General features: G+C 39.2%; 1 protein-coding gene across 9 annotated transcripts in view; it reads right to left on the bottom strand.

The window, feature by feature from the left end:
- The window catches only part of LTBP1 (latent transforming growth factor beta binding protein 1), a 455,261-nt gene that overhangs the window by 110,036 nt on the left and 326,081 nt on the right, over positions 1–19,144 (bottom strand). For all 9 annotated transcript variants that reach the window (XM_040224607.1, XM_040224608.1, XM_040224611.1 and 6 more), the window contains one exon: positions 5,183–5,305. In XM_040224607.1, the coding sequence (XP_040080541.1) occupies positions 5,183–5,305 (123 nt within the window). The remainder of the gene's footprint in view (positions 1–5,182; positions 5,306–19,144) is intronic.

Raw genomic sequence — 19,144 nt, 5'->3', positions numbered from 1 at the left:
ACACTGAGCTCATTTTCAAAGTAACAAGGAAAGCCAAGAGAAATGATCCTGTTTTGATGACAGATGTTGGAAAGTCAAAGAGAAAGTGATGAGTGAGGAGTTTTCAAAATACCTTGCATAAACAAAAAGCTATTGACTGAGAAAGAACGGAATTCTTTGTAAGTGTTCTAATCATGGAAATGAATTTACATAAATGAAGAAAAGACTGGGCTCATCAGTAACTTGAACACTTGAGGCTGAAGCAGCACTTATTTTCTAAATGTTTTTGTTTGGACATGAGGTGGATCCGATTTAACCAGGTAACTCTGTCTTGTCTTGTCTATGCAGATAAAGCCTCAGAATGTCCTGCTGAGTAGCTGCTCAGTTTGTGAGAGTTTATGATGATTAAAATGTGGTAGTATTGAACTTCACCACCTGCACTACAGGTTTGTTGTGAGAATTACTAGAAAGAACAGATGAAAACACACCAGCCCTATACTCAGAGTGGGAGAAAGAAGTCCTACTCTAAAAAAAGCATTGTTTTAAGGAAACCAGGTCCCAAAGATTAATGTCTATTGCTTCCTTCCAAAAATATCCTATTATTTAATAAAACGTATCTACAAGTTTTTGCCAGGAGAACTCAACCAACTGCATTGTCCTCTCCCTTAAATATCACTGACAATTATCTGGTTCCTAAGCAAAGTTGCATTTAATCGCCAGTGAGGCATTATTAACCTTTTGAATTTTACCCTGATACAAGCAAGGTGAGTCAGGTTATCCCACATAACCTGAAAAAGCTCACATTGACTATTAATGTATTCAGAGTTCAGGAATTTGTTTCTGATTTAATTTCTTCTAGCAATTAGTTTACTAGAAACTTTTGTGTCACTTCTTGTGCAATCAATCCCTTCTTTTGTATATAATTCCTAGCTGTCAACCACTGACTACCAACAGAGAAATTAAGTAAGAATTTTGTCTTGCGAATGATTCAACACCTTTCCAAAACTCTCAGTCTACTAGCTTTTCCAGTGGTCGTCAGCAAAGAGGAGCCCACATCATATTTCCTTTCAGCACATTTTATAAAATACTTGAGACATCAGTTCAAGAATTGAAGACCAACAAAAGCTCATGTAGCTGGTTGGATCTCATGTAATGTCTGACAACATTTTTAGTGCTTTGGCCTCTTTCTGATTTTCTCAAAAAGGATGACAAACTAAGCATTCCCATGTGAAGATGTCTGCCGCAAGAACATACCCTCCATTCCAAGTACTGTCAGGATACACCAGACATCCTACATAAGTTACTCATTTATGCTGGGAAGACGTCAGAAGTAATTCATTATAAGTAATGATATACACATTTGGAATAACTCCAGGCAACTCTGTTATCTTGAATAAGGTGATCTCTGGGTCTTTAAAAGGACCAAGGGGAACAAAGGCAGCGTAATTCTATGCATTTAAGAAACAAACAAAAAAAAGCATCTTTTTCTTTATTGATTGAGATATAAAATTTCTATACAAAAGAACACTTTCCAATAAAATAGGCATGTGGGACAAATGTCTTCTCTCTCTTGTGCCAAGGGATGAATAGAGAATATTATATTTCCTAAAAGGTATTTTTTCTTTGAAGGACTTTTTGCACATATTACTATGATAAATCCTGATAGGAGTTAAAATAGAGGCTATCTCTAGTTATTTATACATTTAGGACATATACCAGTAAAGTATACAAAGAGATGCAGAGATACAAAAAGATTCAAACAAGTAATGGATTAATACTGGCTTGGCTAAAAAGTTTGTTCACATTTTTCTGTAACATCTCAGGAAAATCCAAATGAATGTGTCGGCCAATCCAATACATTAGATAATGTACTAATATTTATAACCGGAAAAGAGTTAGGGAGGTGAAGACACTGATAATAGTTAGGACTATCAACAGAGTGAAACTGGCATTTCCTCCAGTGCTGGAAAACAGATTTATGTTCTGAGTAGAATCTGGCAACTGTACGTTGATGTCGTTTAGGAAAGATTAGAAAATAAAGAGAAAGGATGTCATACAATGTATTATTGTGAAAAGGAAGGACTTTGACTGGGGAGTAAGAAACACAACTAGTGAGTGTGCAGGTTTCTCAAGCAGGTGATGGCGACCTTGCCTGATCTTATCCCAGGTTGTAATGGAAAGACACCAGGCAAATGAGAGTAAAGGGCACGCTTAAGTGGCAAGTGGAGGAAACAGTTCTTTCCCACCTCCAAGCTTTGATATGTGCTGCTTCCTCTGCCTACTAAGGTTCTCCCCTCTGCACTCAATATTTTAAAACCAAGTTCAAATAGCAACACCTCTGCCAAGCCTTCTCAGAAGCATGCAAGTAGAATTAGTCACACAGTTCCTGGCTGCAACAGAACTTTGCACATGCCTATTATTTGGTGAATAACAACATCCACCACAGAATGTCATGCTCTGCCTCTGCCTTCCCTCATCCTCCATGTATTACCTCCATATTTCTCCAATATCTTGTTATCCTATTATCTCATACAATCCTCACATCAACCCTCCTAGGTGCCATTACTGCTACCTTCCTGCAGATGAGCAAGGAAGGCTTGGAGAAATGAGATTACTTATCCATGCTCACACAGCTCCAGACTATCCAAACTAGAATATGATATACTGCCTTTAGAAAAAATCCAAAAACTAAACTCCAAACTTATTTGGATTTCACCAGTTTTTCCATTCAGGTCCTCTTTCTATTCCAGGATCCTATCCAGGGGACCACATCATATTCAGGTGTCTCATCTCCCAGTCCTTCCTTGTTTTAACAATCTTAATTGCCTTGAGGATATGGGCCAGAAATCCATAGTATGTCCCCAATTTGGACTTGCCTCATGTGTTTCTCATGATTAAGACGGCATTAAGAGTTTTTTGGAAGAACAGCAAGAAGGTAAAGTGTCCTGCTCCTCACATAATGTCAGGAATACATGACGTCACTGATGACTTAACTTTCATCACTTAGTACTTTATGAACTCTAATTAGCTGTTGCCGCTATGCATCTCTTTCCATGAATAATACATCTTTTGAGAGATTACAGTCTCTTGGTAATATATGCAGGGCCTGGAACGCACTGGTTCCTTGATACACTTGACAGAAAGGATGAATAAAAGCAGCATCCCAGCACGGTATCCCAGAGACTGGAAAATACAAGTGTTCCTAGGGGGTGATACCAATTGATGGTGTGAATTCTGGGGTGGTAGGGTGACAAATTAGAGAGGAGCAGGCTCATTTGGTATGGCAATGCCAGGAGGAAGAAGGCGGTCAGGAGTTATTCATTCAACATGTATTAACTCTGCATTTTCCCTCTACAGCATCTAATTCCTGAATTTTAGAGATGGCATGATTTTGGGAAACCTGAGATTGGTTTTTCCAAGGTTGTACAGTGGATCACTGGAAGAGCCAGGATTTAGGTCAGTAGTGAGTAAAAAGATGGATGTGCTGGGCAGGATAATCATGGGTCAAAATAAGCACAGAATACTCTTAAGGCAGTTGTGACAACAATTTGGATGGGTCATGGGTCAGAGAATGCAAATTGAAGAAAGTAGTGGTAACAAATTTGGAATATGAAGTGGGCACAGATTAGAAGCATTTGAGTAAGATGAGTAAGATGAAAAGGAACAGGTAGATCACGAAGAGAAAGTAACATGTCAGGATATGGTAATAAACCAGATACTGTTAATCAAATAAAGATTAATAATGGCAAATAATGGCTTTTAACACGGAGACCTTTAGTCACCATTAGCCCTGTATATGAGGAAGTTTTTCTTCCATCAAACACCCAGAGTACCTTTCAAGGGATTCTCAAGTTTAACTTTTTTTGAGGAGATGCTTGGCTTAAGCAGTCAGAAGGCAAGCTGTGGATGTGGGACAGGACCAGGAGAAAAAGGAGCTGTGCTCGCTATCTATGCTCTCCTGGGAGTGGCTAGTACTCTGCTGTCTGCAAGGAACAAGGCACCAAAAATCCAAATGTCTATGAACTCCTACTGCCAGTGGAAGATGCTTCAGTTCTTACAGGTCTATAGTAGGGTGTCTGTTTACTGCTTCCCTACCACAGTGATAAATTAATTACCACCCTAGACCCTTCACTTTCATTGAGACAGCAAAGAAAAGAAAAAGGTTTACTTATTTCCTCTTCCTTCCTTTGAAAGAGCATCCTTTTAAGTATAAAAGTGATGGAAGACAGCAGAAAGCAAACAAATTAACCACAGAGAAGATGAAAACTTCTTTAAAATTACTTAAAAAATTAGAGAGACCATGGGCAAATTACACTAATATTCTAGAGGAAAGTGTATATGTTAAATACACACACACACATATATATCTATCTTATATATAAAATGTTCATTTACACTGACTTAAAAACTTGACTAATGGTAAAACATATTAACAAATATACAAAAGAGGAAATACAAATGCTTAACGAACACATGGTTAAGTATGTAATAGTAAGTGTTCACAGATTTTAAAGTTAGAAAGTAGTGTTCTATTGAAATAGTTAAACACAGAGCACTTTGACCAATTATTCCACCTTTACAAAATCTGAAGAACAGAATGAAAATGCAAAAACAGCAATACACTGGAATATTCCACTGCTTTTAAAACTAATGTCTGAAATGAGTTATTAATGAAAGATGCTCATGATATACTATTAAATAACAAAAAGCAAGACTGAAAACTGGACACAGTACATAATCTTAATGACACAAAACATCCTTGAGATATGAATATCCACAAATGAGGCTGAGAGATTATCTGTTTTACCTTTCTGCATTTGCTACATTTTCTATAGCAAATGCATTTTTAATAGCAATGTTATTGAAATAAAAAATTATATATCATGTAGTTTATCTATTTAAAGTGTACAATTCAATAGCTTTCAGTATATTCACAGAGTTGTAGAACTGTTTTTACAACTAGAAAAAATAAATAGATCTGTGGTTTATAGATGTTCTCAAAAAATTCACTGTTTTTCTCTATGTAAATAAATAGGAATTTAACCACCATGAGAATTCACTTTCAGAGGCCAACCAACATGTGCTCTAGGAAGCTCAGTTAAATAAATGACAAGTAGTATGGTTTCCTTTCTTAAGGCTAGTTATGCTAACATGTTTTTAAGTGTAGTTCAAATAAAATGAGAAATCTGATCACAGTATTTACCTTTACAGTGCTTGTGGTCTGGAGTTGGGCTGTAGCCCTTATGGCATGAACACATGTAGGATCCTTCAAGGTTGGAGCAAGTACCATTTGTGCAGATCTTTGGTTCCAGGCATTCATCTACATCTTAAAGAATGGCATAATAGAAAAGAGGGGGAGAAAACAGAAATAAAACATGAATAAATCTGAATGTGGTTAGAAATGGAAACAGTGGGTCTTCAAAAGAGGGGCAGATTCTTTAAGATAAGCTTTCAAATTAGCTCTTTATGAGGAAAAGAAGCTCTGGTATGAGGTGCACATATAATGGTTTTGTGGCTTTATTTACTTTCTGCAAAATAACTCTACAAAGGAACCAAACATGCTCTATGAATAAATTCAGTGGAAGACTTATTGTGGAAGAGAGGGAGGAAGAGAGGATAGCTGTAGAGAAGCATCCCCTACAACATAAAATATTCCAAAGAATCACAGATGTATGGAGGTCTAGTTAGGGAACTGATGAATTTCAGTAGAATGTGAGGCATCACTGAAGCAAGATACATGACTCATGACTCTGGGAAACTGTGGGAAAATCTGTAACATGTTAAAAAAAAATCTTTCAAAAATTCTAAGATGGCATTGAACCTGATTAAAAAAAAATCTAAGGGACAAACAAAATAAGACTACTGGGTAGTCTGAAGGTGGAGTACAGGCAGAAGAGGCAGATAAAACAATAGTAGCTAATGTTTATCAAGCACTGTCTGTCTAAAGTCACTGAAGGCTTTATATATATTCTCTCACTTAATGCTAACAAAATCCACATGGGCTAACCGTTCACAGAGGAAGGACCTGAGATTTAGAAAAGTTCAAAGCTTGTCCAAGGTCACAGAGTTAGAAACTGATGGCTCAGATTTGAACCCAGTCAGCCTAACCCCAAAGACCATCTTTTAAACCTGACTATAAGGTTCTGGCATAGGCAAAGTTAAATCTAGAGATGGAAACAGTTAAAGAGAGAAAGTACAACTTTGTTTTTATTATTCGCTAACACAGCATTATATCAATAATCATTATCTAATCATTTACTGATCTCATTCAACAAACATTCGTTAAACTCCTACTAGAATACTGTTAATTCAAGAGGAAAAATCTGAGTTCTATGCCCCATCTGAATGCCCTAGGGTAAGTCCACTGTATATTGCAGTAAAAAGGCATATAATGAGCATAAATAACCAAACATTTAAAGAAAAATTTTAACTACAAAAAGTACCCAAAATATACAAAGCATCAAATTTTATGCTTAATTTTACAATGGCCTGGAGAAAGGAACGGCAACTCACTCCAGTACTCTTGCCCAGAGAATTCCATCAATAGAAGAGCCTGGTGGGCTACAATCCATGGGGTCACAGAGAGTCAGACACAACTGAGTGACTAACACTTTACAATGGTCTATAACTTAATCAAGGCAGAAAACAGTAGAGAGGGAAAAGCTCCTGATTATATCCATTTCATTTCACGATGCTCAGCACAAAAGCAATACAGCTTTCCACTTCAGTATTAACAGAGAATCATGAACACATTAACAGAGACCTAGTTTTAGGTCAGCAACCATTCATTTGCATTGTAATTCATGAAAACGAAATCTTTCTTATTATGGAATTCAGAAATAGAGTATTATCAAAAATTATCATTAACTAATGCACAGGGACATCTTGTATGTGTGCACCATATGCATACTGAAAACAGCCAAGTAACTGACACTGCCTAGGTATTCTACTGCACTTCCACAATCTCACTAATTACGGTAAAGTGACCCTAATTCCATGACAAACTGAAATATCGCTTTCAAACTGACCAATTATCCATCCTTTCTTTGGCTGTGGGAGTCCGCTCTCGTAAACACCGAAAGCAAACTACTTGAAAGAAGAAGCCAAAGATTGGAGCCAAAATAAATAAAGGGACAGAGTGAACTTAGATAGTAGGCATGGAAATTCCAACAGCAATGTGAAAATGTCATGTCTAGGTTCTGGCTTGGTTTCAAATATGTTAAGTTGAAAATCGTATGAACTGCTCTCTTTAATCATATATTCTGCAGTCTCTGGTGCGTGTAAGAGTGAAATTAATTTCTAAGGCCATATTTTCTCTTGAAGCAAATTAACAGGCACTGCAGATGACCATTCATGAGATACTTGAATAAATTCTATTTTGCCAGGCTACTACCATGGTTAACGATGAACCAGAATGCTTTGAAATATCTAGGCGAGCTTGATGTGTTTATTTCCTTCTTTACTTACCACAGTCATAACTGCTTGGAACCAGAATCCTGTAGATAGAATAGTTTGAATAGTTTGAATTGAATAAGTATATAAGCTTACTGCAGAGAAGGCAATGGCACCCCACTCCACTACTCTTGCCGGGAAAATCTCATGGACAGAGGACTCTGGTAGGCTGCAGTCCATGGGGTCGCTGAGGGTCGGATACAACTGAGCAACTTCACTTTCCCTTTTCACTTTCATGCATTGGAGAAGGAAATGGCAACCCACTCCAGTGTTCTTGCCTGGAGAATCCCAGGGATGGGGGAGCCTGGTGGGCTGCCGTCTATGGGGTCGCACAGAGTCAGACACGACTGAAGTGACTTAGCATAGCATAGCATAAGCTTACTGGCACTTATGCTCTTAAGGAAACAAATGTTATATAGTAAAATATCATTAAAAATTCTTTGATTTAAAAGGCAGATACCTCCAGCTATAAAATAAGTCAGTCATGGGGATGTAATGTTCAGCATGGTGGCCATAGTTAACAACACTGAACTGCACACTTGAAAGCTGCCAAAAGAATACAGTTGCCACTTGAAAACCATGGGTTTGAATTCCATGAGTCCACTTACACACAGCCTTTTTTTTTTTTTCAGCAGAAAATACTACAGTACTACACAAGTTGGGAGCAACCACGGATGCAGAAGGTGAACTATAAGTTACATACAGATTTTCAGCTGCACAGAGGGTTGGTGCCCCTAATGCCCACATTGTTCAAGGGTCAACTGTGGGTCTTAAAAGTCCTTATCACAAAAAAAAAAGAAACTATGTATGGTGATGGATATTAACTACACTTATTATGGTGATCACTGTGCAATGTATACAAATATTGACTCATTTTGTACACCTGACATATAACACTTTCTCTCAATTATACCTCAACCTTAAAAAAAGAATATATAGAAGGAAGATGTCTAAAATGGAGCCTCATTTGGTGGATGCAAAAGAAATGAATAAACTCAGTTTTGTATCTTTAGCCAGACCTCTCTCCTTAACTGCTCATCCCCACACTTTGTTGGTTAGCCCACTGGGACATCTCTATTTGATATCACTCAGGCACCTCTGAGTCCTCATGGCCAAAACATCTTTCTCTTGCCTTCTCTCTATGTTGTCTCCCAGATCAATATAGGTTCAGTTCAGTTCAGTTCAGTCGCTCAGTCGTGTCTGACTCTCTGCGACCCCATGAATCGCAGCACGCCAGGACTCCCTGTCCATCACCAACTCCCGGACTTCACTCAGACTCACGTCCATTGAGTCAGTGATGCCATCCTGCCATCTCATCCTCTGTCGTCCCCTTCTCCTCGTGCCCCCAATCCCTCCCAGCATCAGAGTCTTTTCCAATGAGTCAACTCTTTGCATGAGGTGGCCAAAGTACTGGAGTTTCAGCTTTAGCATCATTCCTTCCAAAGAAATCCCAGGGCTGATCTCCTGCAGAATGGACTGGTTGGATCTCCTTGCAGTCCAAGGGACTCTCAAGAGTCTTCTCCAACACCACAGTTCAAAAGCATCAATTCTTCGGCGCTCAGCCTTCTTCACAGTCCAACTCTCACATCCATACATGACCACAGGAAAAACCATAGCCTTGACTAGACAGACCTTAGTTGGCAAAGTAATGTCTCTGCTTTTGAATATACTATCTAGGTTGGTCATAACTTTTCTTCCAAGAAGTAAGCGTCTTTTAATTTCATGGCTGCAATCACCATCTGCAGTGATTTTAGAGCCCCAAAAATTAAGTCTGACACTGTTTCCACTGTTTCCCCATCTATTTCCCATGAAGTGATGGGATGGAAGATGCCATGATCTTCGTTTTCTGAATGTTACCCCTATCCATTTAAACACACAAATCAGAAACTTGGGAGTCATCTTTTCTAGATTCCTTCTTCTCTTTCTTTCCCCACATTCAATTTATTACAAAGTCACATAAATTCTACTACCCAAATCTCTCCCCAATACACCCAACTTTACTTCATTTTTTGCCACTCCCATTCTCTCATATGGGTTACTGGCATCATCTTTTCTCTCTCTATTTAAAGTCTTGCCCTATCAAAGCCATTATCCAGCCTGCAGCCAGAGCAATCTTTCTAAAACACAAATCTGGCCAATGATGTTGTTCCCCTACTTTAAAAACCTTCAATACTTTCCAGTGTTCATCAATTTAGTCAAGGATACAAACTTGTGGGGCTCTGAGTGGTACCAACAGAAGGTCAGGCTTCCATAGTTCCTACCTCTAACCCTTGGGAGGAACGACGCCATGGGAAACAAGGTGGTCATATCCACCCTATAGTCCGTCACTCATCATCCACCTCTTACCCCACATCAGAGGAAGATAGTTCTATCTTTGTTTTCTATATTGGAGCTCAAAACTCATTCTAGCATTACAGTCCTATAGAAGAGCCATATCACCCAACTTCTTACACAAATACATGATGAGTTCAAAAAGGAAACTGTCCATAGAAAACTGGGTTACAAATTCAAAAAACCAATTTACCAATGGGACTTGGGGACATAATCTGGCACTTGCCATTCAATAAATTTATTAAACCTCCTACAGCAAGGAAGTTCCCAGGAGCTATGAATCCACCTCACTATACTATCATCCACTCTGAATTGATCCTTCTTGTCTACAATACCTTCATATGTCTCTCACAAATGCCTGCTGAAAACTAGATATTCCATGAGTACAGGATTTCCTGATCTCCTTTCCTAATAACCCTATTAGAAGAGGCAGTCAGGACAGTCTGGCATAATTTGTGTCGTTAGTGAACCCTGGCTAATTCTTATGATCATCACATCCTTTAAAAAATGTTTCACTTCATCATTGAAATCCTGCAGTCTACAGTTCTTTGTCAAGATCAACATGAAGTTCAACGGTCATTAGTTCCTGAACTCCACCTTCTTTCTTCTTTGGGGGAAATGAGGACATTAATCTCTCTCTAGCTTCCTGGCAACTTTCCATCCTCTACAGTTTCACAAAGATGATTCCCAGCTGGCCGGCAATCCCACCTGCAAATTCTCTCATTGCCTTGAGAGGTAGTTCATCTGGGTCAGGAAGCCTTTTGAAATTTCCCTTTCTAGTATCCTGGGAACATGCCAGTCTGCCTGAAGCCCCTCCTTGGTGGGCAGGACCTGTAAGGGGCTGAGAACATCCAGGGGCCACCTTCACACGAGTCAGCCCATGGCCATGCTGTCCCCTTTCACTCCACCTATCAGTTCCTTGAGGTTGGTCAGAATTGGGTCCAGGGCAAGAGTTTACCTGCATTGCTTCATTTACTTTCAATGAGTAAAGGAAAGATTTACTTCAAAGATTGACAAGGTGAACCAGTCATTTTTCTGAGACCATTCAGCCTCATTTAATTCCTTAGAGACTTCCATGAGTGAGCACCATTTGATATGGGATGAAAAGTCTTATTCCATCACCACAACTGCATGAAAATACGGGATTACTCCCAAGGCAGACATTACTTCAATTATCCCTCAACTCTTCTTCACATATCATCTTTATACTAAAGATGATGCAAGAACATTGGACAGAAAAGCAAGCGTGGTAAAAATGAAAGACAGACTCTGGTTAGGCCAGTACAATCACATCCTCCCCTCACTTGTTCTTGAGGTATATAGTAAGTCCTTAGGATCTCACCCTCTGTCAATTCTGACCAAATTTTCAAATGTGCAGTAACAAAGCTGTCAACGAAAATATATCGTCTGTTCCTCAAAGACTCATCACTGCTTTTTTGGAACTGGATAACAGCCAATGCTGTGTACATGCCAGATGAAGATCCAAAGATCTCAGAAAATCAATCCACTAATCTCAGCAAATCACTGGCTTCCTACCTCAGCTTTACAAAAGATCATTTTGTTTTCCAGAAAAACTCATCTGGACTACCTTGGACAAGTCTGCCATTTCAGACTCTCGAGCCAAAACTACTGCTGCCAGCAAGGGACGATTCCAGTTCACATGGATCTTTCCTATGGACTTTAATTTTCCTTACTATCTTAATCGTATTGCTTTGTCCTCTGATTTTCTTGGGTGTACATGAGAGGTATATGAGCTACTACGTAAACAAAACAATATTAGCTAAAATTTAGCTTTGATGCTAAAAGATGGGGGATCATGTCCTAGCTCTGCCATTTATTACCTATGATGGGGAGCTATCCCATTAACCTATTTGAGAATCAATTTCTGTACCACAGGTAACTGTAAACTATTAACATATACAGTTATTACAATATACATAAATTATAATAACATATACAGAAATTATTACAATAACTAGCATTCCCACACAGGCATATTTCCTGCCTTCAAAAGTAGTTTTGGGAGGTTTTCTGTTGAGATATAACTGACATTAAAACAATATGTAAGTTAAGCACCAAGGATATAATGGGCAACATAGGGAAATACAGCCATTATTTCATAAAAACCTTTAAATGGAGGATAATCTTTAAAAATACTAAATCATTATGTTGTCATATGAAACTAATATAATACTGTGAATCAACTATGAAGTGAAGTCAAAGTTAAGTGAAAGTCACTTAGTCGTGTCTAACTCTTTGCGACCCTATGGACTATAGAGTCCGTGGAATTCTCCAGGCCAGAATACTGACGTGGGTAGCTTTTCCCTTCTCCAGGGGATCTTCCCAACCCAGGGACGGAACCCAGGTCTCCTGCATCACAGGCGGGTTTTTTACCAGCTGAGCCACAAGGGAAGCCGTGAATCAACTATACGTCAATAAAAGACAATACTGTGCAACCTTAAGGGATGCTCTGACATCCTATCTCAAAATTATTAACATTTATTAGAGTATTACTAACACTTCTATCATGTCACACAATTATCATTTCTTTCCTGATGAAGACAATTAAGTTCTAGTCTCTTAGCAACTTTGAGATTTCTAATTCAGTAGTGTTGATTATAATCACTAAGCTGTGCATTCCATTTCCAGGGCTTACCTACTAGTTGTAAGGCTGTACCCTCTAATAACATAACTTCTCTACCCTCATGTCCTTATAACCACCATCCTATCTTGTTAGGTTTTGCTTCTCTACAACTTCACATCTTCTCTGACGTCAAACAGATCTTGTAGGCAGTGTGTGCTCTGTGGTCAGTCACGTCCCAACTCTTTGTGACCCTATGGACTATAGCCTGCTAGGCTCCTCTATCCATGGGGTTTTCCAGGCAAGTGGAGTGGGCTGCCGCTTCCTTCTCCAGGGGATCTTCCTGACAGGAATCGAACCCACATCACATGCATTGGCAGGCAGGCTCCTTATCACTGAGCCACTTGGGAAGCCCATATGAAGGTAGGTGCTCTACTAAACTATTTATTGACTGATGAGAAGATTCCTTTAGCACATAATGATTCAGGGATAAGACTGATCCTTGCACATTATCTACAAAAGGTAGACCTTAAGCTCAGTTGCCATCTGATATAAGAATAAATGTAGGACTAAAGTCTTCAATTTCATTTAGGTCTATGAATATTCATATATTCCATAAAGGTTAACAGTGACTCCTAAAATCTGAAAAGAAATCCTAGGATGAAAAGAACTCCTAGAACAAGGAGCTCTCCCTATCTATCCTGCAAGTTTTCTGTACCTGGTTTTGGTTAAGACTGAGGCTAGCCAGTTGTCAAGTGGTTTGAATGATATGAAGTTCTTCAAATGCTGAAGACCTACCACATTTACAAAACTCAAATGGGAGTCATAAAGCCATCATCAACTTAACTATGGCCGACAAAAAAGGATTACTTTGATTAAAATCTCAGAACGTTGTGTTCCTGGGTCACACATGGTTTGTCACAAGCTCAACTATAAAGCAAGGTAATAAACTCAAAAAAGGCTAGCTGACACATCTACCAGGTGATAGATATTGTATTTTGTGAAGGTGAGCAAAGAAAATGAAGCCAAAGAAAGATGTTAGTACTGCAGAAGTGGAAACATTTGTTAGGAATGATCAATCTCCCTGCAAAGAAACCTTGTGATTCTCAAGAAGTATATTTCAGCAAAACAAAAATGTTCAGAAAGAAAACCAAGATGAATTAAATGTATAAGAGAAAGCTTCTATGACAGAGAGTTAGAAACTCTACGAGATGAGCTTAAAGAAAGCCAAAGAAAAGACAGTTATCCACAGAACTCTGACATATAATTTACTTTAACAGATATCAGTTATTATTCCATCCCCTCTCTTTCAGGGCAATGGAAATAAAACAGAGCTAACAGGGTTGGGGAAGAAGAATGATAACATTTCTTGTGTTAGTCGTTCAGTCGTGTCCAGTTTTTTGTGACTCCGCAGAGTGTAGCCTGCTGGGCTCCTCTGTCCATGGAATTCTCCAGGTAAGAATACAGCTGGAGTGGATAGCCATTCCCTTGTCCAAGGGATCTTCCCAACCCAAGGACTGAACCCAGGTCTCTCACATTGCAGGCAGATTCTTTACTATCTGAGGCACCAGGGAATCCCCATATTACATTTAGTTCTGATAATAAACCCTATGAAGAAAGTACTTCAATTCCCATTTTACATTAAAACTAAGCTTCAGAAAGGTCATATAGCCCAAATCTGCTCAAATTCAGGGAAACATGATCTATATATCAGAGTTACTGAATATACCTTTAAACAATTAAATGTTAGAGAAATTTCCTTTGGAGATGGCTCTAGGCAGGTTTGAATCAGGCTAGTTTAACTTTCCTGAGACAGCGAAACATGTGAATTGAGGACTTGACACATTGGCTTCTTTCAAGAAAGAGGCTGATTGAAGGCAGCCAGAGAGAACTGGCCAGAACTCAAGGTGATGAAATAATTCTAAGAGGTGGGGATCGCATGGGCAATAGCTCCGGGCTGAATGTGAGGTCCAATGAACACAGTGCTAAATGATGAAAGTGGCTCTCAAGAGAGCACCGAAATCCACAACTTGAAAGAAGCAGCTTCATTAACAGAGGAGCCAACAAAGGTTGCCAAAAGAGCACTGAGGGACAGATATTTTGGAAGTGCACAATAAACTATTGAGAATGAAGGATCATATGCCCTGAACTAAACACAGCAGGTGTTGCCTGGGGGTTTATGCTAGGAAAAAGGATGAACCCTCAGACAACACTTGCTAACATTTTACCTGTTTCTGCACCAAACTCCTGCTCTAATTCATAAATCAAGGAGCAGCATCAAATAGTAAGATACAGTATACATGGCATGAATACAAAAAGGCCATTAACAGTTTCAGTAAGTTCACCATTTAGTTAGCAAAAGCAAAAGAAAGTGTAACTGGCATTAAATCCCGGTAGAATAGAAGGGTCAAAATGGTCATTCTTAATTCTTAATGAAACTGTTTAACAGAAAAAAGAGCCAAATGGACATCAAGATTAATGAGTTTTAAATAAATATATATATATATAAGCATAATGCCAAAGAACGTATTACTCTGTACAACAATGTCTAGGTTTAATTATAATAACTTAAAAATATGCTGAGAGAGGAGAGTGGTAGAAAAAGAAGGTTACTAAGATCTACAGAACAACCCTGCAAGGTAGAGACTGTCATCTCTCCAGATGAAAACTAACAAATGCCCTGTGTAGGACTTTTCTCCAAACAATGAGATTTAGGAATGTTTTTTTTTAGTCTTTCATGTTCTCATACATTAAAAATTGAAGGAAAAAGTCTCACAATGTACTCTAAGGTGTCTGTACTAAAAGGATAGAGGAAGCCTCAAACTAGTCACATTTAACAGTTAGGCACAAGAACAGGTGAACAGCAAGGAACACTTGGTAATTCATTTATCATCTGACGCTTTCCCTGACCTCCATAAAAGCTCTAACATTCTCTAATCCCTTAGGCTGCTTTTTTCCTTAATGGGACTCATCACCCCTGACATACCCTATACTCTACTTTTTTCCTTGTGAGCTCTAGAGTCAAAGTGCAATGAAGGGAAGAAATTTATTTTGTCCACTCTCAATCCCCAGGGTCTAAAACAAAATACCTGACTCATAGTAGGAATACAGTATTCAATGATGAAAGTGGCAAATAGAGAAATAAATATAGGTCAGGTTGTGTTATGGATGAGCTCAACTGAAAGACAAACTTAGGTAGGACTACATCCTCTGAAAAGTTTAGAGTACCAGAATTACAAAGATGAGAAATAAAATGAATAAAGGAACAAAGCCAAAAAGATATGATAGGGTATTCATGAGCACTGTCAGAGCGCTGTGGAAAAATCCAATCCATTCATTGGCTCAATCTGAACATAAAGGTATTCTGCAATATATGCTTTTCGTCACATTCAACTTTCACGTTTGAAAGCTCAACTGCCATAAAATAATAAGATGGAAAAATCCATTTTGGTACAATCTGCAAAAGCCCATAGGAGAAATTTACCAAAACTGCAAGTTCAAAATGAGCAATGGATGGCACTGCAATTACGTCACAGACAAGAAGCTTGATCAATAGATGACACAGAACCTAAAACTCTACCCAAAGCAGAAGGAAAAAAAGGACATGACCTATTTGTAATGGGAAATGTGTGACTTTAGTTAGCAATGCAAAACTGCTTGGCCAAGTGGCCAAGTGTGTAACTTGGGGTGAGTAACACGGTGACCTAATAGCTTTGCTTATGATTCTGCTAATCTGGTTGGCAAAGTGAAATTGCTGCTAAATGAGGTGCTTTGTTTCTGTCACTCAACTGGAGCAGCATGGTCATGATCAGATTGATTGCACACATCTAGGTGTAAGAACTCATATATTATTATTCCCCAACCTGGATCCATGCATTTACACTGAAGAGCAATCACTTGCCAATTTGGTCAGTCATGTTCCATTAGTAAATTCATGAATCAGGGCTGTGTTTATGCCATGGTTGTGAATTTTAGTTAGTTAAGGTAAAGTTCAGGCTCTACTTTTGGATTATAATATGCATTGGTATGTGAAAATGAGTATAAGAATGGAACCTTGATAGGCAACTGTGAAATTTATGCCAAATGGGAAAATTAAAACCACATGCACTTTCTGACCAGCATTGATTATATAAACAAAAGCTTATCGAATAGGCAACTAATAAACAAACAAACAAAAAAAACCACTTCTTCCCAAAGATCAACACCTCACAACTCTACTGATAGAGACCCTTGGGAATGGGCATAAGATTCAAGGCAGAGGGCCTCCTGTACCTGGTACAGGAGCTCAGCTCATGCTGCCTCGTGCGGAGCCCAGAGCACTGAAACTGCAAGTGCTTCTGCCAAATCTACCTATCCCATCTCTTCTAACACACCACACATCTGCTCAGAGATAGACCAACATTTTTAATAGGACCAAGAGGGTCTGCATGGTCTTTCCCCTCGTGGTCTTCACCCTGCAGCAAATCTTCCCTTGTACTCTGTCTTACAACCACACTAGCTCCTCAGCCTCCGGAACGTGATCTGCTTCCTCCTTCCATGAGCCCCTTGCACATACCAGATGTCCAAAATGATCTTCCTTCCATCCCCTTCCCCAGACAAAGCCCTGGTTAAACCTCAACTCAAGAATTTTCCTTGAGGCAACTCATTCTATCATATGCTCTTGTAACATCAAAGCACCCTCTTTCCTAACACATGTCTCTTTTGCACAACGAAAGAAACTATAAACAAGGTGAAAAGACAACCCTCAGAATGAGAGAAAATAATAGGAAATGAAACAACTAACAGAGAATTAGTCTCCAAAACATACAGCTCAATATCAGTAAAACAAACAACCCAATCAAACAGTGGGCAAAAGACTTAAATGGACATTTCTCCAAAGAAAACATACAGATGGCTAATAAACACATGAAAAGATGCTCAACATCACTCATTATTAGAGAAAAGCAAATCAAAACCACAGTGAGGTATCATCTCACACTGGTCGGAATGGCCATCATCAGAAAGTCTACAAACAATAAATGCTGGAGAGGGTATGGAGAAAAGGGAACCCTTTTACACTGTTAGGGATACAAACTAGTACAGCCACTATGGAGAACAGTGTGGAGACCCCTTGAAAGACTGGAAATACAACTGCCGTACAACCCAGCAATCTCACTGCTGGGCATACACTCTGAGGAAACCAGAACTGAAAAAGACACATGTACCCCATGTTCATTGCAGCACTATTTATAAAGCTAGGACACAGAAGCAACCTAGATGTCCATCAGCAGATGAATGGATAAGGAAGTTGTGGTACATACACCCAATGGAATATTACTCAGCTATAAAAAGGAATCTTGCCTGGAGAACGAAACCCCATGGACAGAGGAGCCTGGTGGGCTACAGTCCACATGGTCACAAAGAGCTGGACACAACGGAATGACCAAACACATAAAAAGGAATGCTTTTGAGTCTGTTCTAACGAGGTGGCGAACCTGGAACCTATTTTACAGAGTAGAGTAAGTAAGAAAGAAAAAGACAAATACTGTATATTAACTCATATATATATGGAATTTAGAAAGATGGTACTGACAATCCTACATGCAAGGCAGCAGAGGAGACACAGACATAAAGAACAGACTTTTGGACCCAGTGGGAGAAGGAGAGGGTGGGATGATTTGAGAGAATAGCACTGAAACATATACTTTACCATATGTAAAACAGATGACCAGTGCAAGTTCGATGCATGAAGCAGGACACCCAAAGCTGCTGCTCTGGGACAACATAAAGGGATAGCGTGAGGAGGGAGGCAGGAGGAGGATTCAGGATGCAGAGGGGGACACATGTATACCTCTGGCTGATTCATGTTGATATATGCAAAAACCATCACAACATTGTAAAGCAATTATCCTCCAATTAAATTAATTGTATTTATTTTTTTATAGAATAACATTTACATAGCACTTGATATATTTTCTTTTTTTTTTCCCTCTCCCTCCTCCCTCCCCGTACCATCCCTCTGGGTCATCTCAGTGCGCCAAAGTATCATGCATTGAACCTGGACTGGCAATTCGTTTCATATATGATATTATACATGTTTCAATGCCATTTCCCAAATCATCCCACCCTCTCCCTCTCCACAGAGTCCAAAAAAAGTGTTAACAAACAAAAGAAGTAGGTACTTTGGTTGGTCCCTCAGTGTATCCCAGCACTGAGTACCAGTCTGTATGTAAGTAAAGTGAAAGTTGCTCAGTCATGCCCAACTCTTTGCAACCCCATGGACTGTAAAGTCCATGGAATTCTCCAGGCCAGAACACTGGAGTGGGTAGCCTTTCCCTTCTCCAGGGAATCTTTCCAACACAGGGATCGAACCCAGGTCTCCCACACTGCAGGCAAATTCTTTACCAGCTAAGCCTCAGGGGAAGCCTAAGAATACTGGAGTGGGTAAACTATCCCTTCGCCAGGGGATCTTCCGGACCCAGGAATTAAACTGGGGTCTCCTGCACTGCAGGCAGATTCTTCACCAACTGAGCTATCAGGGGAAGCCCACCACTCCGTGTATAGACAGTAAATTATACTGTATTTGAGAAGAAAAGAAAGAAGAGAAGAAGGATGGAAAAGTTTAACTCACACTGTCAGAATGTGGCATGGGGTGGGAAAGAGTTCAGCTTTTGCGAAAAAGATCACACGGTAAACAGAAACACAAAGGAAAACCATTAAGGGGGAAAGCTGACTAGAGCACAAATAATCAGGAGCAAAGCAGAGTCATTATCTTCCTCAGTGCCTCGAGGAGGAGGTACTCAGTATTCATTAAATACCTGA

Source organism: Oryx dammah, unplaced genomic scaffold, assembly GCF_014754425.2.
Source record: "Oryx dammah isolate SB20612 unplaced genomic scaffold, SCBI_Odam_1.1 HiC_scaffold_25, whole genome shotgun sequence".
Classification (NCBI taxonomy): Eukaryota; Metazoa; Chordata; class Mammalia; order Artiodactyla; family Bovidae; genus Oryx; species Oryx dammah.
This window is presented reverse-complemented; position numbering and strand designations above follow the sequence as displayed.